We start from the raw sequence: 23,114 nt of genomic DNA, 5'->3' as shown, positions 1-23,114 counted from the left end.
CACCCCACCTCCGAGACATCATCAACGCCTCCTTCGACACAGCCACCTTCCCGGAGAGCTGGAAGCACGCCGAGCTCAGCGCACTACTGAAGAAACCAACAGTGGACCCGACCGACCTCAAGAACTTCCGCCCTATCTCGCTCCTTCCATTCCCTGCCAAAGTCATCGAGAAGGTCGTCAACAAGCAGCTGGCCGCCTTCCTCGAGACGAACGGATCCCTCGACCCATCGCAATCCGGATTCAGAGCCAACCACAGCACCGAGACCGCCCTCATCGCAGCCACCGACGACATCCGAGCCCTGCTCGACAAAGGTGAAACAGCGGCACTCATCCTCCTTGACCTCTCCGCAGCATTTGACACTGTCTGCCACCGCACCCTAGTCCAACGCCTCAACGACACCGGCATCCAGGGGATTGCTCTGGAATGGATCATCTCATACCTCTCCGGCAGAACACAGAGAGTACGCCTCCCTCCGTTCCGCTCTGAGGCCACCGAAGTCATCTGCGGCGTCCCGCAAGGATCATCGCTCAGCCCCACTCTCTTCAACATCTACATGAAACCCCTCGCTGCCATCGCACGCCAACACAACCTCAACATCATTTCCTACGCCGATGACACCCAGCTGATTCTCTCCCTCACCAGAGACCCCGACACCGCCAAAGCCGACCTACACGAAGGGATGAAAGATGTCGCCGAATGGATGAACATCAGCCGCCTGAAGTTGAACACGGACAAGACAGAAGCCCTCATCCTGGGACCGTCGCCCTCCGCATGGGATGACTCCTGGTGGCCCCCGGCCCTGGGCACCGCACCCAAGCCAACGGACCACGCACGCAACTTGGGCGTCATCCTGGACTCCTCCCTATCGATGACCAGACAAGTCAACGCCGTCTCCTCATCTTGCTTCCACAACCTCCGCATGCTCCGCAAGATCTTCAGATGGATCCCGACCGAGACCAGGAAGACTGTCACCCAGGCCCTCGTCACCAGCAGACTAGACTACGGAAACACCCTCTACGCCGGTACAACAGCCAAGCTTCAGAAAAGACTTCAGCGTATCCAGAACGCCTCCGCCCGTCTCATCCTGGATGCCCCCCGACGCAGCCACATCTCGAGCCACCTGAGAGACCTGCACTGGCTCCCTGTCAACAAGAGGATCACGTTCAGACTCCTCACCCACGCACACAAATCCCTCCACGACCTGGGCCCAAGGTACCTCAACGACCGCCTGACCTTCTACACGCCCACCCGACAGCTACGATCCGCGAACCTCGCCCTCGCCCCTCGCATCCAGAGAGCCACCGCCGGAGGAAGATCCTTCTCCTACCTGGCGGCTAAGACATGGAACTCCCTGCCCGTCCACCTGCGGCTGACCCAGGACCACCTCGCCTTCAGGAAACAGCTCAAGACCTGGCTGTTCGAGCAGTAGCAGACCCCCTCCCCCAAGCGCCTTGAGACCCTTCCGGGTGAGTAGTGCGCGATATAAATTCCATGATTGATTGATTGATTGACACACTCCTGGGGTGTGTCTAGGATAAAGAGAAACTCCTCCTACAAACCAGCAATGGAACAGGTTTTCTCACCACTGGGATTGGTGTGACTCTGGCTGCTTGTACAGTGGCTGGGCAGCCTAGGTGTATGTTACATATGCCTGTGATTGGGGAGGGCAATTAGAAGCTTGTGCAGTTGGTGGGTATATCCCAGGCCATTCTGCTATGAGGAGGTCACACCTCCTCCCAGGCAAGACCTTTTTGTTTCCTTTCCTGGGAGCCATTCACACCTCCTTGCCAGGGGACAGCAGGCTGACAGGTGACAGTTGGGGATCAAGTCTAAAAATCCCAAGAGAGGCTTGAGGCAGGAAAATGCAACTTTCTAAATGTGTTATTTTCAAAATAGTAATTTAATGTCCAGACCATTCGATTTTAAATTACTATAAATGCGAAAACTTGAACCATTGTTCTAGCTATATCCATGCATTATTAACTGTTATAATTTAATCCAGTGCTTTTTATGGGAGAGCCAGCCTTGCTACAGAGAAAAACAACTTACATTGGAGATGAGATTTATCTTATTATTCAGTATTAGCGCTGTAAGCGCTGTAAAAAATGGAGCAGTACATGTAAGTGCAATAAAATGCTATTAAATGTACGCTTTTTGCATGAGTGTGTGTGGGAAAGAACCAGTGTGTGAGCATGTGTGTGAGTGAAATTGAGAGAGAATGAGTGACAGGTATGGAGTGAGAATGAGTGAGATTGAGTGTCAATGAGTGGAATAAGTGAGTTATAGAAAGAGTAACTGCAAGTAAGAGAGAGTCAGTGAAAATGAATAAGTATGAATGAGTGTAAGAACGAGTGTGAGAGAGAATGAGTTACAATGAGTGATAGTGAGTGTAGCTATGAGCGCGAGAGTGAGTCAGACTGAGTGAGAATAAGTAAAAATGGATGAAAAAGTGAGTGCAAATGAGTGTGGAAGGATGTGTGAGTGAGAGTAAAGGTACATGTGAGTGACAGTAAGTGTGAATGAATGAGTGAGAAAGAGTGTGGCACAGGAGATGAGAATAAGTGAGACTGGGTGAAATTAAGTGAGTGAGTGTAAGAGTGAGTGCAAGTGAGTGTTAGTAAATATGAGTGAGTTAGAGTAAGACAGAATGAGTCAAAGTAAGTGTGCAAGAGTGAGAGAGCAAAAACGAGTGGGTGGAAGTGAGAATTGGTTAGAGTGAGTGTAAGTAAGTGAGAATCCGTACAAGTGAGAGAATGTTAGTGAGCATCAGTGAGAATGTGGTTTTTTTTTGTTTTGTTTTTTGCCAAGCCTGCCTTTGGCCCTGGTAAAATGAAAGTAATTATTGGTTAATAGAGGCACCCAACACAAATGGTGGCACTGCATACTTGAGGCAATTCTTAGCATGACTAGCACCTGTGACACGAAACTGGTAATGGCACACTAGAGATAAGACTTGCCATAGTGGACACCATGGCACAAGGCTGGTGCTGGCATACTGAAGGTCATTCTTGTCATAGGGATACCAGTGGAAATATACTGGTGCTGCCAAGTTGGGCAAAATTCTTGGTATAGGGTGCGCCCATAGCAAAAATAGGCCACTCCCCCACCCCAAACCCTCGATTGGTAGAGGTTCGGACAACACACATTGCTCTCTTGCTCAGGTCAAGTATTATGCCCCAGCACATTCAGAAAGCATCCTTCCACTGCAAGAACAGAGGGTAAATAGTGCGTTGATGGGCGTGGTTTGCTTTGTGCAGCTTCCAGTGGGCCAGGACACTACGCTTTAAGTTTTGAAAAATAAATAAAATTCAGGAGTGAAAAGCACACTATTCTTATTAAATAAAAAATAACGTAAAACAAACACATTTTAAACAAGTTGTTGCCATCTTTAAATATTGTGAATGCATGAAATCTTCACCTCTGTGATAGTGCCTTGTAAATGACCATAAATCAAAACGCATTTACAAAAAGAATAATTTAAGGTGACCAAGTTCATATTCAATATTTGGTCTACAGCAATTAATACAGGTGGATATAGATACAATTGTTTTTAATTTCTTTTTTTGCCTCTCCCTACAGGTTTTTAATACATTTCTCGTTGCAGTATGCACGTGAGGAACTAATACATCTTGACAATTTCTGTATGAACAATTTAGCTTCCCAGTGCAGTTCTGTGTTTTGTGACACTACATTCTCTTTAGACAGACTCATCATTTTTCGTGCAAAACAAAGAGAAACAAGTATTGCTAACCTCTCATATCATCTCAACACCAGAATATAGGTGTATCGAAAACAAACATTTGTCTGCCTTGTGCTGTTGTATTAATCGTGCAGTTATTAGGTAATTTCAGCAATGTTGATTACTGTAAAGTTATCAGGGTTAGGTTTGTGTGACATCTCTTCCTGGGAAGATTCAGAATCATATTCATATGATGCAGGCGTGGCTGGCACATGTAACAGCGATAGGGCGGGGGGCAGGACGAGCAGCCGCGGTCGGTAGTGGGAGTACCTGCCGGGCGGTGACGTGGGGAGGGGGAGAGGCAGGGTGTAGTAAACTATGGAATACGGAGGTTTACAGGTAAGTAAACATATAAATTAATAAAACGAATTTCGTTGCGCGCACTGCATCCCCGAATGCGATGCAGTACAAGCAACGAAATTCATTTTATATGTTTACTTACCTGTAAACCTCCGTAATCCATAGTTTACTACCCCCCCTCCCCCTCCCCACGTCACCGCCCGGCAGCTACTTCCACTACCGACCGCGGCTGGGGAAGTCGACAGGTGACGGGATAGGGAGAGTAAAATAAATGAAACCACTTACCTTGCGCTCGCTGCATCGACGAGTCGCCGATGCGGCGAGCACATGGTAAGTGGTTTTTTGATTTTTTAAATTTACTTTCCCTATCCCGTCGTCTGACAACTCCCTTCCGCCCCGCCCCGCCCCACCGTTGTTACCTGTGCGTGCCACACCTGATATGATGTCACTTCCTGTGAAGTCATTAAGGTCAAAGGGTGTACAGATACCAGGTGTTGTATGCAACACAGGCAGAGAAGCTGTGAACAAAACTGCATTTACCTGTTACATATGTATCAGAATTGAATGCCTTAAAAATCTCACCTCTTGAATTATTTACCAAACCTCACGTATAATCTTTTGCATACTGGGCCTTGAGATTTATCTGATTATTGACTGCTTAAAGGGACCGCACCGCGGCTTAAATACAAAGGGGCATGGTGTAGCAGATTCTGCACTCAAGAGGATGTACACAAAGTGACAGCCAGGAGGGCGAAGGGACACTTGGTGGAGTTTAGGTTCTGCTCTTGCAGAAAAAAATGTTTAATAGGATAAAAAGAAAGTATTTTGCGGGAATATGCATCTCGAAATTTATTGCAAGGTGGTGATCGCTGCATTACAGAATACCTAAAGAAATACATAAATGTATGCATGTCGTTTCATTGCGAGCATGCATACTAAACTGGACACCTGCTTCTGATGTGTTTGTGTGCTTCAGAACTAGACTGTTAGACAAAAGCACGGCTGCTTTTGAGTATAAACCCACCCCAAGCCAACAAAACAAACCCCGACTCACCCCATGCCATAAAACTACCCCAACCCCCCCAGCCTGCTAAACTACAACAAAACAACCCCCAGTCCAGAACTACACACAGCCCCACTTACCTCGCCATTCTTGCGAGGTCTTCCTGCTTCCGTCCGCAGCAGCTAGACCGTGCATTGCCTTAACCACACATATGCATTGTTAGTGCATATGCGTGGAGGCAGGCTTAGTAGTGCTTGCGGAGTCGGAACATTCATGGTTTAGACTGCGGTGTTCTGACTGTTCCCTCTGCTTATATGGTCTCTATTTGTTTATAGTCAAAATATTCTTCTGCATGGCAGGAGAAAGAATTCCAGTTCCTTAAAGTTTTAGTATAGACAATAAACAAATTTTGTCAGGACCTCCACCCTTGTGCCCTTTCTCAGAGAAAACACAAAAGCAACTAAGGTACTAAAGCCCACCCTGTAAAGAGAAAGAAATAATTTATGCAGTGATATTTATGAATTCCTTTTCCTAACCACCCATTGTCTTGGGAAATCGGGGGTGGTAGGCCGAAGGAATGGCGCTGGAGGATGCACCCACCACCTAAGTGCCACTCCCCTGGCGACGCCACTGGCATCCGAAGGCAGCTTGATGGAGCCGTCAACATGTCAAGTGGCAGATGGTGCAGAACCCAAAAAGAACAAGCGACAGCAGCCACTGAAGTGGACTGTGACCCTGAAGTGGAAGCCAGATTAGTGCTTCAGTCTAGGGGTTTTGGTAGCGCACATCAGAACCTTGCAAACAAACACTGGTACGATGAAAAGAAGGGGGTGGTTCATGCATGGACAATCAGAGACAGCCTACAAGGTGCGGGGATTATGGGAGGGCAGACTGTGCCACCAAACAACTTTTAAAACTCTGGAGCATGGAATTCAGATACTCCACCGCTGAGGACTTTGAAATGGTGACCTACCCTTAACCAAATTCCCTCAAATCGGGAAACCCACATCTTTGAACACTGCTGGACCAGGTCAAATGCAAACCTAAAAAGCTGAACTAATAATACTTGTTCCAAAAAGATGGCAGACAGTGGAGAATCTGGTAGTTCTGGGCTAACCTAGCACTTAAACTTTCTTTGTACACATCTACCTTAGATATGAGTAGCAAGATCTTTCCAAAGAGAGTCTGGGAAACAGGAGGCAGTAGGGTAAAGTAGATAGAAACAGTGATACCTACTGTATGCCGCTATCTCAGGAAGCGTGTCATTGGCGGTGTCATTCTTCCAGGCCATCGGTTTCTTCTACTGTCTCATAAAATGTATTCTCTAATCATAAAATTTCTAAATGAGTAGCTCTTTCTTTTATTCTTCCCGTGAAGGGCTCAGACTCTTCCAATGTGCAGGGCTTGTGAATGCTTCGGACTTTGGGAACAGACATCTAAAGGGGTGTAATCTAGCACCGGCATCTTTCCTCCACGGTGATTGCCGACTAAATTAGTTTCCTGCCTTTCAATATCCACTGATCCTTAAATTTCCTTTCCCTTCTTTTGTCCTTATCTAACATGTTCGTATTTGATCTATTTCCTCTAAAGCTTAGTGGCCATCAGAAGAAAGCATTCACTGCTGTACTAATGCTTAACGTTATCCTCGATTCTACAAGACGGGAGTACTAGCTGAGGCTACATATTTTTTTTTGGGGGGGGGGTTAATATAGCGCGTACTCGACCCAAAGGTATCAGGGTGCTTTACACGAGCACCATTTGTGTTACAGAGCCACACATTCATTTCTAGGCATGGGTAGATTAAGTGATTTGCTCAGAATCACAAGATGTTGAGCGTACCTGCTGAGACTTGAACCCGGTTCGCCAGCTTTCAGGTCAACTGCTCTAGCGATTAGGCCACATCCTCTCCCCCTCATATCCTACAACTCCTAAATTTGAGTTTTTCCCTCTTAATTCATCCTCCATAGATGGGATTTTTAGTTATGCTGTTAGGCAAGACTTTTTGGTTTTCCTAAAATTATATGCATAATATACCTACTTATAGGGGCTTTTAACCGGCCTTCTTCATTCATTGTCCTGCTACCTTACCATTCGCAAATTTATTCCACCCACTACAGCATACATCATGGGCCAATTGGTGAATCTACTTCAACTATTGGCTAAATTCACAGTGAGTGACAGCATTCTGCTCTTCACAAGAAACCCATCCACACAAAAAGTACTTTGCTTAAATGCCAAGGACTGCAAAAGCAATTGGTGTTCTTTAAACCAAAAGTTGTTTTTGCTTTTAGCTAATATTTTTTTTAGATAGATGAGTGCCTGACAGCTTCTGCAACAAGAAAGTTTTGCAAAAACATGGTAAAAGAATACAAGCAGAGACAAAACCAAAAGGCTACCAGCCAACATCAGAACTATTGGCTTTGACAATGCTTATTAATGATTGGGATCAAGTGTAAAATAAAGTTTCTCAGATGCCTCCATGTCACCCAGTACGCAATGCTCCTGTCCTGGGTTTCTGTTTGACTCCCTCGTGTATTCACGGCCATGCAGTCCTGGTTCACTTTAAAAACAAACAGATACATAAATGCCTACTCTACTTAAGTTCTTCTAAACTATCTCTTTAAGCTTGACACAGTCTCTGATAGAAATGATAACAGTGAAAAACACACCAGTTAAATATGCACATTAACTAAAAACCTGAAGGGGACTGTAGACATCTGCTTTGCGACACCACGCACCAGGATACAAATTTGCTATAAACAACCTCTGAATGTTTTGGCTTGGGCTACAAGAACCTTTGGAATTGAACTGCCACAACACAGATGTTTCCTGAATAAAAAAAATACATTTGTAGAGTGGATAATAACAGTTAGGGAGGTGCCACAAACCTTCTGACTTTCTCTAATCTGCAAGAAGTATGTCAATGTACTTTAGTTTTATATGAGAAGAATACAGATGCCACCCAATAGGAGAGGAGTTGGCCTAACGGCTAGGGCGGTCGACCTCGAATCTGGGGAACTGGGTTCGAGTCTCGGCAATGACACTGAACATCCTGTGATTCTGGGCAAATCCCTTAATCTCCCCATGCCTAACAAAAATGAATGTGTCCCAATGTAACGCAACTGGTGCTATTTAAAGCGCTCTGATACCGGATTCGGGTCAAGTTCTCGCTATATAAAACGCTATAAAATAAAAAATAATGGAGAAAGTACACTTAACAAAAGACTGAGCAGACTTTCCCTTGCACAGTTGATGCTTTACTTATTTAATGAGCAGTTTTACATAGTGACAGAGCGCATTACATAAAAACAGTTTTATACATAAGGACAGTTTTGTTTCATTACAAAATCCTTCTCAGTACCAGAGGAGTGAAGCAGTGATTAGTTTGTAAAAAAAACATAAGTGCCAGGGCTCTCGTCAGGAGGCCACTGTAGCTTGTAGCACACATTGCCCCTGCCATGCTGCCAATGATAGTAACAATACAACGTCTAACCATCACACCTCTACAAGTGTGACAATGCAATTATTTCAGGCCCACACAGCTACAAGAATGGCTTGGGTGGCAGGTAATAGTCATTTTTATGTGTATTGAATTAATAATTAACTGTTGTTGTGGTCATCTTTAAAGTAGCCAGAGGCGCCACCTTGTGGCAGACTGTCACAAGCAGCGGCATTGACAATTAAGTGCCGGTGCCAAACACTGGAAACCACCGGCTCAAATTAAGCACTGGGTTGAAGGCAGCTCGACATATAGGGCTAGATTCACAAAAAGTATGTGTTGAGTTCTATGACTCAGCAGAATGTATCTTTTTATTTTTTACTATTCACAAAACAGGGAATGTCATGTGACTTTCTGAAGGTTGTCTACAAAGCTGTGCAGACGTGAATGCAAAGTACAATTCCACACAATAGGGAAGAGCAGCTGAATGTTCAAGGCATGGGTTTTTTGTGTTTTTTATTACTCCTTTGCTGGGAAAATATTTTTCTCAGAGAAGAAAGCTCCTACCGAGCTTTCCTACCCAATCTGAGGGTGATCCTCGCCCCTTCCCATCCAGGATCTAACCTTTGCTGGAGTAAATTCCTGGCCATTTCCATGGTTAAATGGTGCATATTTCAGTTTCTGAATGCCAACAAATTAACAAGTTTGTGGGTGGTCACAACTTACCATACTCACCACACCTTGTTCCTCCCACTTCTAGATAATTACTCCACACTGATAAAGTAGAAATCCACAGTTATAAAAAAAATCATACCTGCCAGGAATCCCTCTGTGCTTTCTTGACAGGCAGAAACATAACCATTTTCATTCATAACTGTAAGCCTTAAAATGCTTTGTGAGTCTGGGCCACAGTTTGCCCCTGGCTAGGATTGAAACAAGACTTAGAGCGCAGGTGGATGGCAAGGTCATTACCTCTGCTCATGGCTGCCACTGTGTATCCCAATTCCTTGCTATTTGTGTATTATTCTTACTGGCCTCCTACTTCCCTCATAATTTTGCTGATTCCTTTTTGTTGGTCTTAGGACTCTGGGCTCTTTGCTTTGTTCGTCCTAAAGCGGAAGGAGATGCGGCCTTAAAGAAGGAGGCAAAACCATCATAACAAAGGAATCCAAGGTTTCGTGAAATGCGATAATGTGACCAGGTTTTATTATCGCTGTCCACTGCTCGTCATCTTTTTTTGCCTCAACCCCGCAATATTCCAAGACATAAAAGTACAAACAGAGGAGTCTATCACTCTATGGTCACAATCTGGCCGAATATGAGTAGTCATTTAGACTAGTGAAGGGTAATTTGTACTGGTCATAGCATCATTGGAGGCTAGTAGGCAGTCAATACTAACAAGATCCCTTAACGGGGCAAATCTATTTACAAGGGGAATGGTCGTGTTCGTGTTAGTGCACCCTTTTTGACCTTGCATCAGCATCCCTTGAGACCAACTAGGTTTAATGCCCCTGGTGCTAAGATGTTGAACCCTGTGTGGATAAAAAAAATAGGAGAGTGGAAAAACCTGAATTACTGTCTGATCTCGACTGACTACATATCATGGCTCTTGCGAGTAGAGGGTGTGTCACATTAACCACAATACAGTCCCCACACCTATCTTTATTTGTAGCTTTCCCCACCCAGCCCACTCTTCTAGCCATGATAACATGGGGAGCAATGGAACGGCCATTTATTCTTGATCTATCCAGCCAATGTGTCACCTTGTGTATTAGGTCTATTGTCGTCTCCTTAGAATTCCCCTGCAGAGATGGCATACCTACCAAAACGGTCAATAGAGGGGCTGATTCGGGGGGGGGGTAGATGTAAAGCATCAGTTCTCTCATCCAGCAGGCTGGGGGGTTTAGGGGGTTTGGGCCCATGTTGCTCAGTCCCCACGGTCACCAAGGCTTTTTTTGGATCAGCCCCTAGTGGTCTGTGCAAGACTCCATCTCAGGAAACTCCTTCATCCCTATTGATTTTGGAGCGTGTTGCACTTCCCTGTGGGCCCATCCTGTCTGGGGGTTGAGTGTTAAACCTGGGGACTGGCTGCTGACTCGTCCTGTGTACTAAGCGCATGCTACTGCTAGTTTGGAGGCCCATACTAGATGTGGGCCCAGTGACCATCCAACTGGGTGGAACCCGATTCTCCCTTCGACAACCGGTTCCGCCCTCTCAACATCCGTTGCAAGACTAAATAGACACTCATAAGACTGACACAATAGTAGTTCCAACTTATCCAACCGCACAATAATTAGAGATAGGTATGTCTTTAAAATGCCTTCTATTTTTGGAGAAAATGTGTTCATAGTTTGGCTTACGCCCCCATTGGTTGGGTCAGGGACAACTGGTTCCACTTGTTTTTTAGAAGGCTGTGCAGTTCTTTTGGCTCCACCTCTTTTCTTTTTTACTGGGGGTTCCAGCATAGACATTCTCCCCTCGGTTACCCTCAATTTCTTCTGACAAAACGGTGACAGCTGACATAATAGGCACGGTCTCACTTTGCACAGTTGTTGGAACTGAGCCATTTGCTGATACCGTGCTCTGGGGCAGATTGGTTAATTCCAAAGAGAGATTCCTTTCCGTCAGGGTGATTTCATTAGACAAGACATTTGCTGCCCTAGCCAGAAATGAGTCAAGAGTCAGCTGCCCCTCCACCTGACCCTAGCATAGTTTGCTTTCTCTTACCCATGTCTTTTCAGTAGGCCATCAAGTGATGGCTCCACTACAAATGAGCCAGGAAAGTCCCCTTCCAGCGATGAATAATGGAGTGCTAAGTTTAGAGGGGTGGCCCGACACGGCCTCCTCCGGGTGCTGCGGGAGCCCTCAGTGGATTTTAAAGTGCCTCCTGGCACTGTAGACTGACGTTGGCAGCAGGCAAGCCACTTGGGAGGCTGGGACTCGTGGTCCTGGCCCCGGCAGAAAAGCAGCAGCAAAACGGGCATGATAAGAGGCACAAGCCGCACCAACCTAGTGCTGGCCACTTCCGCACCACCAGGGAGGGGCTGCAGCCTCGGTCTCCACAGCACACAGTGCACGACGCTCAATGCACAAGGCCCGTGGCAATAAACCAGTCAATAACCAGCCTCCTTCATAAATGCTTAATGCTTACTTAGTACTTAGTACTTGCTGTCACTTGTGATGTCTCTTGCCACTCAATGTTTGATGCCCATCAACCAAGCCTTTATATACAGTCTGCTATATGCAGTGGTTTATGGTGTCTGCATATAGACTGGTGCAGATACTGATGCTAACGCTAAAACTGGAGACTAGGGGCTGATGGGAGGCCGAGAATGTGGGTGGTAGAGCGAGCTGCCACTAAAGAGGGAGATTTTAGCCTTGCTCTCGCTCTCTCTCTCCTCTATCCTCTGACTCTCCCAGCTCAGCAGTACTCTGCCAGCTCAGCAGTACAGCCCACAAATCACCAAGCTGCCCTCATCCCTCCGGGACCCGGCGTAACCAGTCCTTCCCACTCTTCCAGACCAACCTGGGAAGTGCGGGCTGCTGGAGGGCTGATTAACTGCATATGGTACGTGGCTCTGGGAGGCTCGAGGCAGGCACAGTGGGAAAACTAAACATCAAGACTTCTTCTCCACTGACGCTCCAGTCCCCGAGTTCACTATCTTCAGGGCCTTCGGGGCCTGGTCCGTGGCACAATCGACACAGCCGGCGGATAAACAGACCAGGTGCAACGTTGTGCTCCGCGTTGTGCTCCGCCGCTCCAATTCCTGGTGCCTTAGGTTGGATCCTTCTGTGATTTCTTGACAGGCATAAACATAACCATTTTCATTCATAAATGTAAGCCTGAAAAAGCTTTGTAAGTCAGGCCCAAAGTTTGCCCCTGGCTAGGATAGAAATAAGACAGAGAACAGCCGGATGGCAAGGCCATTACCTCTGCTCATGGCTGCCACTGTGTATCCCAATTCCTTGCTATTTGTGTATTATTCTCACTGGCCTCCTGCTTGCCTCATAATTTTGCTGCTCTTTACCACTGCTAACCAGTGCTAAAGTGAAAGTGCTTCTCCCATAAAACATGGTTTGATTGACTTATCTGCAATTGGCCCATTTAATTCACCTGTACGTGCCACCCACTCAAGTGCCCTTAAACATGTCTCAGGCCTGCCACTGAAGAACCTGTGATTGCAGTTTACAGTGCCATGTCGACTTGGGTTTTAACCCCCCTTTTCAAGCCTTAAACTCCCCTTGTATACACCTAAGTCACCCCTAAGGTAGGCCCTAGGTAGCCCATAGGACAGGGTGCTGTGTAATCAAAATGTACTTTTACGTTTTACATGTCCTGGTAGTAAAAATCTCCCAAACTCGCTTTTCACTACTGAGAGGCCTACTCCTCTCATAGGTTAACATTGGGGATTCCTTATTACATTTATTAAGCTGTAATTCCTAATTGGCAGAAGGTAGAGTTAACATGTTTAGTATCTCTTGTATGGTAATGATGAATCTTCTTTAATTGTAAAGTTGGATTTGTAGTTACCATTCTGAAAATATCACTTTTAAGCCATTTGGTGTCTGCTGCCTGTCTCTGATCACTGCTTGGCTGTATGACAGTTGAATTTGCGTATTTCCACTAGACAGTCCCACATGCCAGTCACACATGAAGTAAGGCTGGGTGTGACCATGCATCTCCCTGGGAGGAAGGGAGAGAGGAGCTGGGCACAGCCTCACACCTACACCTGAATAGGATGTGCTCGGTCCACACACAAAGGGCTGCAAACCCCCTTGTAGTGCGTCTGGTGCCAGAGCAGGAACAAAGGACCTCTGTGCGCTTCGAAGGCACAACTGGGTATAAGTACTGGAACTCTGACCCTACCAACCCGGTATTCTTCTGGATCTGATACCAACGTTCCAAGAATATGAACTGCTGTGTTAACTGTAGTGTCCTCCCCAACTGGGTATTCGCCAATGACTATGCCATACACTGAGCTTAGTATAACACATCTTTATTCTTCTGCATGTAACCGAGAACTCAACAATTTAAACCTGCATCAACTTCACAGCACTTTAATGCTTTTGTCACAGTTCTACAGAGTCCATGAGGAGCCACAAAGGTTCTGTCATTACAACCTCACATCACACTACACTAAGGACTACCACTCTGCTGGACTGCTGCCCTGGAAGTCTGCTGCCTTGCTGTCATGTCCTGCTGCCTGCTGTTCGCTCTGACTGGACCTTTATCCCTCGACCCAGAGTGACTCCAAGGACTCACTGGCTAGCCTTCTGTTCTTCAAAGACTCAGAGACATCAAAGTCTGTAACCTTCCTCCTGTGCCTAGTCCTTTGGAAGTGGATCTAGGTGCTTGCTCCAGTGGAACTGAAGCATCTTCTGCTATGTGAGGCTGAATAGATGCATTGTCGCAAATCCAGGAAGAGAACAGGTGCATCGCTACTTGTCCCCCGTGAGGAAATCCAGGTGCTCAAAAAGGTTGGGGGCTATCAATAGCTCAAGAGGGGCCCAGGAGTGTGGAGTACCCACTACACTTTAATTATGATTGTATTCTGCTACCCAGTTCTATTAACGTGGATGATAAAAGAATGGAAAATAAACTTTGGTTTGGAAAGCTATGCACCAAAAACATTCCTGCGAGGCGCACCACCAAGGATAGCTCTGTTTAGCCATTAGCTTGCCTCGCTCTACCTTGAAAACGGTCGTATTTAGAGGTTGCAAAGTGGATTTATTTCTAAATTTCAACTGATATATGGGTCGATCTAATATTTATATTGGAACTCTATGATGGATGTGAGTGCATTTTTTGTAAAGATTGCACAGTTCGTTGGTTCATATGGTTAAAACGAATAGGCGTAAACAGCCTCGGTTTATTCCTCGGAAAAGCTGCAGTGAGACAGGTCCCATGTGCAATGTATACAAAATAACCATCTTCCTCGCAGCGGTGTGCTAACTGCATAGCTCAGCACTGGAACGCCAGTCATTTCCCCCGAGCCCACCCTATAAATTGAGCTCTAGACAACCGGGCTGTGAGTAGCTGTCGATGAAATTGTTGGCCAAAAAGCAAATATTGCCTTTTTTTCGCAAATTGGTTCTGTAATGTGGTTTTCACAGAATTCCAAAAAATCCACATGGTTCACTGATACAAAAACCAAAGAACCAGCGAGAACAAGCAGTGACCTGAGCAAACTGACGAAAATTCTCATAAGCAAATTATACAAAGATCTCGTTTTTCTATATTTTGTTCGCTTTAGCGTTTTGCAAAAAGAAAAGAAAATGTCTGGGCCTTATTATTGTGAGCACTTAAATTCATGTAGGTCACCTCACGCATAGTCAGCCATAAGAGAGGATTTGGCTGTGTACCACTTTGTGACTGATGGCAGCCTGCCAGAGATAGCAGACATGCATCTCTAACGTTCGAGTTCATCAAAGGGGCGTGGCCACCTGTCAAAAAATACATGGTGACGAGTAGTATACAACCTATACTACTTGCGTCGGAATTGCACCCGGAAGACTTTAAAAGGTCAAGGGTAAGAATGCCACAAGTGGCACAGTGTGAAAAGGACATCTGGGAGAGGATGCAATGCTATAGGGAGCAACTGCCTTCAATCCATAGGCTCCCAATGCCAGCAGCTTGAAACATGCAGTGGAAACTGTCAGAAATGGACAGCTTGGACTTTGAAAATGGCTGCAGCCTGGTGCACCAGTGGTAAGGCAGTTGTGCATACCCTTGTAAGTGGGGGAAATACCCCTTGGCCAGCCCTTACCCTTGGAGCTGGAAATAGCTCACAATGTGTGCACTGGGCTCTCAATATCAATTGCAAACTACAATGCACATTTGCACAATGCAAATTGTAATTTTATGTTTGCAGATGCTGCCACCGAAAACCAAACATGTCTCAGTTTTCACTGAGATAATTGGAACATAACAGTTTGAAAGTGCAGAACTGGTATCAGCATTATACTGGTAAAGCAAACTGTACAAATCACCTCTCTGAATCCTTGGATGGAAGGTGACATCTTTCCTATTTTTAGCACTAGGGGCAAATATCAGTTTTGAATTCACTCTCTAGCACCTGCACATGCTTCCCTTCTCTAGAGTTACTTGTATCGACCCTCTATTAGCTATACAACTATAAAAAGCTCTTACTGTACACTGAAAAAAAACTCGAAATTCAATGAAAAACACAAATGTTGAAGTGACTTTAAAGTTAGGTAAGGTAGTAAGAGTGTAGCTTACGTTTAAAAAAAACCTAGAAATTCACTGAATAAATGTGTTACAATGACATAAAACTAACATTTAAAAAGCTAGAAACGACAGATATTCGCCAGTGATACTTCACTGAGCTAACTATAACTTCATGTCATTTAACATGCCTTGAATGATGCAATATGTGATGTCATAAGCACTGCACGAGGGGGCGCACGTTATAGTTAGCTCAGTAGGAATGATGAATTTCTATGGTCTTTTGCTAAATGTTGGTTATGATTACAACCGTAAGAAAAAACACAAACACTCCCCCTCTCAATGTTCTTCGTAATCGGTGATACATCCAGGATAATATGTCCCACAAAAAAAGTGATTTAGATCATTTATTATCAAAAAATATATAACATTATTTTTGTTGAGGTATTTTTTATAAATATCTTTATAAAATTACATATTTTGACATACTACTGAACAATTCACAACATTGTACATAAATCAGAAAAGAGCCCCAAAATATACACAAAAAAATCATACGAGTGTACATGTCTCCACAATAACAGACACCGACAAAAACATATAGTGAAACAATACTACAGTGGGTTACAATGAACATGCAAACATTACATACAATATGTAAAAACCACAGAAAAAATGCACATTTTTCCTGTGATTTCTACATATTGTGTACAATGTTGTACAATGTTGTGACTTGTTCAGTAGTATGTCAGAATATATGATTTTATAAAGATATTTATAAAAAAAATCCTCAACAAAAATAAAGTTATATATTTTTTGATAATAAATGATCTAAATCACTTGTTTTGTGGGACATATTATCCTGGATGTATTACCGATTACGAAGAACATTGAGAGGGGGAGTGTTTGTGTTTTTTCATACGTTTTTTTCCCTGGTTGCTTCCCCTTCATATTGTGCTTTTTCAGGAACCCTCTTATGTGTTCTTTATGGTTATGATTACAACGCCTAACTATGACATCACTTTAACCTCTGGTCATTTCCGGGGCTTTCTAGGGTTTAGGACTTCCTTCTACATTTGATTTACTACCAGACGTGTATGCTTCAACTAGACAGTAAATACGTGCTTCTGCAACACAGGTAATGAGCGGAAACAGGCTATTTGCAAAAAAAATATGGCTCTGCTCTCCTTTTTGCACAGCACAGTGCAGCAACTTTGTCTGCTGTGCTCTACGGTGCTACAAAATAATACATATGCACCTTAGTGTGCATGCCTGGCCTGCTTTATTTCTTGCCCTCTCAGGCATTTGGTGGCAATTATATTGATAAAGAATCTTTGTGTCATTTCTCTCTCTGTCCTTTCACCTTACCACGTCTAGCGTAACCCTATCTCTTAATCTCTCTCAATTTTTACTTCTTCTTGCACCTTCATCCTCTCGCTCCATCTCAGCTCTGTCTGCCTCACCTTTGTCTTCCGTACCATTCTCACAATACAACCAATATACCTCATTTGACTTCATCTCTCACTACCTCTCGCTCATGAACTTGCCCATATCTTTCACTCTCTGTGCCTATTCCTATATCATCCTTGATCCCCTCTCTCGACCTCATCTCAAACTCTCTCTCTCTCTCTCTTACCTCATCCCCCCTCACTGACCTCGCTGCACTTTTTTCCATTGGACCTCCAAGGATCTCTAATTCGTCTACCTCACCTCTAACACAACCTTACCTCTAGCTTTGCGTCACCTCACTATCTCTCTTTCCAGGCCTCTACTACCTTACCTCTCTCACAGTTCTTTTTCTACCTCATCACTTCCTCACTTCTCTGTAAATTCACTCTCCACCTCACATCTCCCTCACTATCACACCTCTCTCTACCCCACCGCTCCCTTTCTCTCACCTTCTCACCACTAGTGGATACCTCATCTTTGCTCCTTCCTATTCTCTTGTTTTACTTCAGTTCTCTTTACTTCACCTCCCTAAATATCTTCTTCTCTTCTGGCTACCTCTCTTTCTCTACCTCTACATTTTTGATATATCACATCTTCTCTCTCTCACCCACACACGGAAACATATATCTCTCTCTGCACCTCCTTATTTATTTCATCTCACCACTTCCAACTCAACTATCTCTCTCAACCTCTTCCTTTAGAGATCTCTTCACCTCACCATCTGTTTCTATTTGTCTATTGCACAACTTTCTATCTCTGAATAAACATGACCTCTTCCACAATTTCACATATGCCTATTACCTTCCACTTTACCCTTTACACTACATTTCTCTTTCTAGCCTTCACCCCTCAATCTACCTTTCTATCATCCCCATTACACTTATTGCCTGACCCGTAATTCCATTCCTCTTCTCACTTTCTTCTCCCTGTTTACCTTGCAACTTTGTTCTCCCTTAAGTTTCTCTATCCATGTCTACCTTTCACTGCCTTTACCCATCTCTAACTCACCACTTTTTCTATATCAGCTCTCTCGTTACCTCACCACATGGAGTACTTACTATACTTCTCTGCCTCTCTCTCAGTGACGTAGCTTGGTGGGCACTGTTTTTGGGGGTGGCGGAGGTGAGCAAGTTGTGTCTGTCGACTACCACCATCCCCCACCCACCCCCCAGAACAAGTTGTCAGTTGGCTGGCAGCTCGACCCCCCCACACCCCCAACCCCCTCCGGAAAAGTCACCCGTCGGCCACCCCCACCCCCCCAGAATAAGTTGTCCGTCATCCCTCCCCCGCGCTTTTACTTGCACCGGGCTGCAAACTTAGAATTTGCCCCAGGTGGCAGTAGGTCTAGCTATTAAACTGCTCTCTCTGCATTTCCTTCTAAGCATAACACTATCTCTCTGCTGCAGTCTGAAACCTCACCTATTTCTCCACCTCTCTAAATCTTACTCTTTCTACCTCTCCTCACCGTCCTCTATTTACTTTACTTCTTTCCCTGTCTCACATATCTTTCCACATCATCCGGATCTCTACTCCTACTTCACGTCTCTCACTCTACTGTTCTTTTTATGTCTCTCTCCATCTGCTGTGTCCTCCCTGACCCATTTCTCTTACTCAGCAAGATCACAGGTATCTGTCTAGCCAGAGATCTGCACATATATAAAGAGGAGAAGAAGGGTGTGAGAGGGAAAGAGAAATCAGGAGAAAATTAGCAGATTGAAACCTATGGAATTGTGAAACTCCTAAAAGCAGCACTTTAATTTTCACTGTTGCAGCAAGAAATCCAGTGGTGAAGAGGTATATAATTGTCTTTACAAATACTTGGCAACTAAAGCTACAATTTCAAGCTATATGTGCATGTCTCTTACTTTAATAGTTCACTAAACATCTAACAAATCAGCCTTACAACATTTTTCTTACCATGAGAGTAACATGCTAGGGGAGCAGTGAACTCCACAAAAAAGTTGTTACAAGTAAACAAATCTATATCCCAAGTACAAAAGAAATGGCTTTACCAATGCTTGGTCACACTTTCTTTTCATACAATTTGACTAGAAGACAATAGACAGATGGCTGTTTTTGGGGCCAAATTATGAAGATTTAGCATACAATTCAATATTGTTTGGCGTAACGAAGACTTGAATAAACAAAAAGTGGCAATCAATTAAAAGTTGATCCAAACAGGTGCCCACAAAATATATCTTGCTCCGGGCCCCACAAATCCATAAGATGTCACTGCTATTACCCACTCATGATACGCACCTCACTGACATTCGGGAGGACGGAAGGATGAGTCGATTCTGTGGCATTCATACCTGTGACCCCTGCCGTCACCACTTTGTTTCAGCAGCAAAGGCTCAGCTCATTGAATCACCCCTCTGGCTTTCAACCCTCTCCTTTACTCCATTTAAATTACATATTTTTCTGACTTTCTTTTATGTTTGTGTTCTTTAAAATTCCAAAAGCATTGTTGGTTTGAGAAGCATTCTCTAACCCAAGGTGTCTATTCTAACAGGGCGAACCTCTCCTACAGGCGCCTGGTGCAGATATGATATATCATGCCTAAATGTCATTCAAGTCTATCTAGTTGTGATATCCAAACTCTCTTGTATTGTTTTATTAAATTTGACAGAAAATGGACATCAGTGTGGTTCTCTAATTATGAATTACAGTTGAGTTGTGATGTCACAAGTTCAGCTGCAAAAGTTATCATATAGTATAAACTGCAATGCCCTAAGAAAAACACTAATTTTCACATGCAGAATTGAAAGGAAGGCCAAATATCCTTGGAGACCCCTTTAATTCACGGAATATTCAGTCAGCTGTTATTCATGACTGTTTGCTCATTTTTTTTGCAATACAAAAATAGAGTGCTGGACAACAAGAATTTGTTTTACATACTACAACAAATTTAACCCCGAAAGTTGAATGACTTTATAAACGAACTTTCATTCAACTTCCTAAATTACAAGATTCACAATACCTATTTCACATGTATTCATTCCTTGTATAGAAGGGGTTTGATGAGAAGGGGCAATAATACCTTGGATTATACAGAATAAAGAATCCCATATTTATATAAATAGGATACTGTAAATCATCTCAGAGGTCCTTGATCACATAAACAAACTCAACATGTTCCTCTTTGCTCAGTACATTCACAGAGCTCCTAGCTGATTTGTACCGCTGAAGTACAGCGCATGGGTACTTTATTTCATCTACTGCAATTCTCCTTGTTTATTGATACGGTTGTCTAGACTTACAATAGAAACGAAACACAATGATTCAAAATAAAAAAAATAAATTTGGAAGAATGCAGTCATGGGCCTTCTCATCTTTTTGACCCTGAAATCAAGGTTCCACTAAAGGAAAAGGTGAGCCTGTAGATCCTATGGAGATCATAAGGAGTCTATGGCTGCAAGAGGTTAGTGTACAAAATGAAGGTGTTTGGGAAACACAGGGTCTGTGTGTAATGTGCTTATGATGTGAGTCCTGGTGCAGCACTGAGGGATTCCCCCTCGGCAGGTTAGTAAGGGCCCCTTAAAATGTCACTTGGGCAGCCTCCCCATTTCCAAAAACCTGGGGCTGAGCGGCGCCGTTGGAGAGGTGGCAGCCCATTTATCTGATGTAGGGTGGTGGTGGGGCGGTGGCTTGATGCACCCCTGTTCCTTGGGGAAACGAGAATAGCTTGATTAAACTGACGAAAACGCCCATCGATTACAACCAGAAACAACGTTGCACGCCCACACTCACAATGCATCTGGACACAGAAATTGTCCTTCTTTCTAGTTAAGTTTCCATACGTTTAATTGAGCAGTAAAGAATATTTTTAGGCCCCGCACCCTGTGCGACGGGTCCCCGTCAGAATTCAACTATTGAAATAAAACCTTGAGCATACAGAAAGAACACGCAGGGTGCAGTGCGTCACACTTTACATGCATTTAAGGAAAGTCATGCTTACAAAAATAATTACAACAATTTTAAGCTGCAAAATACCGATTGGTGCCCCGTTCTCGCTCCCTTTCAAAGTTTTGTAACAACTCGCCTCTCCTCTCTAGCTATTTTTTCGTTCCCATGCCCCCCTAACTCACCAGCTCATGTCCACTCAGCAATCACTCGTGCAACCGCACTCCACACTGCCTCAACCTCACACCCTCCCTGCAGCCTTCCCCAGTTTATCTATGGCAGGACTGGGCAGGGCCATTAATATAATCCATCAACACATCCGCCTCTTTCACTCATTTCCTGTACCGAGCTGGTTCCTGAGCTCACTTCCTGTCCCGAGGGACCTCCAGTACATCATGATGTCCGTCATCATCTGCATGTTTTCTTCTCCACAAAGTGAGAATGCAACTTTTATTAAATATGGTTACTGGCAAATCATAATGCATGCTCTCAAAACTCCCCAAAACATTTCGCCTCATTGTATTCCTATATGACAGCACCTAATCTGAACAGACTGAATAATTACGTTAAATACATATGAATTGAATTTACCATGGATAGTTCAGGAAAAAAGAAAAACACCTGGGGGTCTGAGTTTCTTTATTCGGTCAGACAGAAAAAAATAATATAAGATACAATTGCATATAAGAAAGGTTTTGGCCGAACATCATCAATTTAAAAACACATTCATTAGAACAGACATATTTTATTTATTTATTTATTTTGAGAGTTTTATATAGCACTGGCTAGACCCGGAGGTATCAGAGCGCTTTACATAAGGTTCCACAGAAATTACAAAATTACATCAGTTACACGTTACATCAGTTACTAGAAAAACATTTCAAGAGTGTAGAAGACGAAATAAATGGAGATTAGAAGGGTAAGGGGGTGGGGTAAGGGGTAGGAGGTAGATAGAATGAAGAGACGAAGGAGAGTCTGCCCAAAGTTCGGCTGGGTAGGTGACGGCCGAGGGGGAAGTCCACAGCCCATCTCTTCTTTAGCTATCAGGTAGCTTCACCGGGCATCAGCCAAACAGCTAGATCTCAACGGGAAAAACAATTAAAGAGCAAATAGGACGGATAAATGGAGCGTAGGTGAAAGGGGGTGGAGTAAAGGGGTAGGAGGGAGAATACAACGGAGAGACGAAGTAAGTTCTGTCCAAAGACCAGCTGGGTAGGTGACGGCTGAAGGGGTAGTTCACTGCCCATCTCCTCTTTAGCTATCAGGGAGCTCCACCGGGCATCGGTCAAAAAGCTAGGTCTCCACAGTCAGAGGTAGGTACACAGATTCCGCATCACAATGGGTAGGCCGGATGTGTTCGAGGCATGATTAATTCTGCCCAGGTGCCATCTTAGGGTCAGGTGAGCTTGGGTGCTTACTGCAGCCTTTTCTGCTGTGAAAAGCCAGCTTCCAGAGGGTTTAAACCACCCTCTGCCCCGCTGGTGTAAACCCGGTGGGCCAGCCCATGTAGTCCTGTGTGGTTCAAGGGGCTTTTCTTCTTGCTGTGGTCCGGTAGGGTAAGATGGGGGGGAGGATCAAGATACTGCAGGGCTGGGCGGGTGAACGTCCTCCTCCAGTCAGCTACCTACACCCCAGTCCCCTCCCCCCGCAGCGGGTGCACTCACCGGTAAAAGTCGCTCATGGGATGTGCCCGGCTTCTCCATGTGTCTTCTGCCTGTTACGCTGCGATCAGTGGTAAAAACGGCATCTAGTCGCTATCTTGGGCCTCCAGGTGGATCTAAAGTCTGGCGACCAACCACATTGCTCAGGGGCCACGCTTCAATTCCCCATTAAGCGCGGCAGCCCAGGGCACTCCAGTATGCACCTGGGGCCTCAGGGTCAGCCGCCAGCTCTCGGCACACAATAGCGCCGCTCCTCCGTCCCGGCCGTCATCAGGTGCCTCCGCTTCTCAAGCTGCGTCGTCATAGGCTGTCCTACATCGGAATTTGGCAATTCCGGATCCCCGCAGCAGATACACCGTGATTCCTCAGGTCCGCAGCCAGCCCCCGCGGGCGTCTTCACCTGCAATCGTGCCAAGCAGCGGCACCACGGAGC

General features: G+C 44.8%; 1 protein-coding gene across 6 annotated transcripts in view; it reads right to left on the bottom strand.

Annotated features, from left to right (window-relative positions):
- Positions 1–23,114, bottom strand: part of SYT16 (synaptotagmin 16) — a 601,801-nt gene that overhangs the window by 483,194 nt on the left and 95,493 nt on the right. The window contains exon 1 of one of the 6 annotated variants that reach the window (XM_085626192.1): positions 21,206–21,295. The exons of 3 other annotated variants lie outside the window; for them this stretch is intronic. Coding sequence is in view for 1 of the 3 variants with exons in the window: in XM_085626193.1 (XP_085482319.1) it covers positions 6,280–6,334 (55 nt within the window). In the remaining 2 variants the exon portion in view is untranslated. Of the gene's footprint in view, positions 1–6,279; positions 6,383–21,205; positions 21,296–23,114 lie in introns of those variants that run through there. 2 more of the 6 variants (XM_085626189.1, XM_085626193.1) reach the window with 2 other exon arrangements.

The sequence above is a fragment of the Triturus cristatus genome, chromosome 9, assembly GCF_964204655.1.
Source record: "Triturus cristatus chromosome 9, aTriCri1.1, whole genome shotgun sequence".
NCBI lineage: Eukaryota > Metazoa > Chordata > Amphibia > Caudata > Salamandridae > Triturus > Triturus cristatus.
Note: the sequence above shows the minus strand (reverse complement) of the source record. Positions and strands in the feature narration are given on the sequence as shown.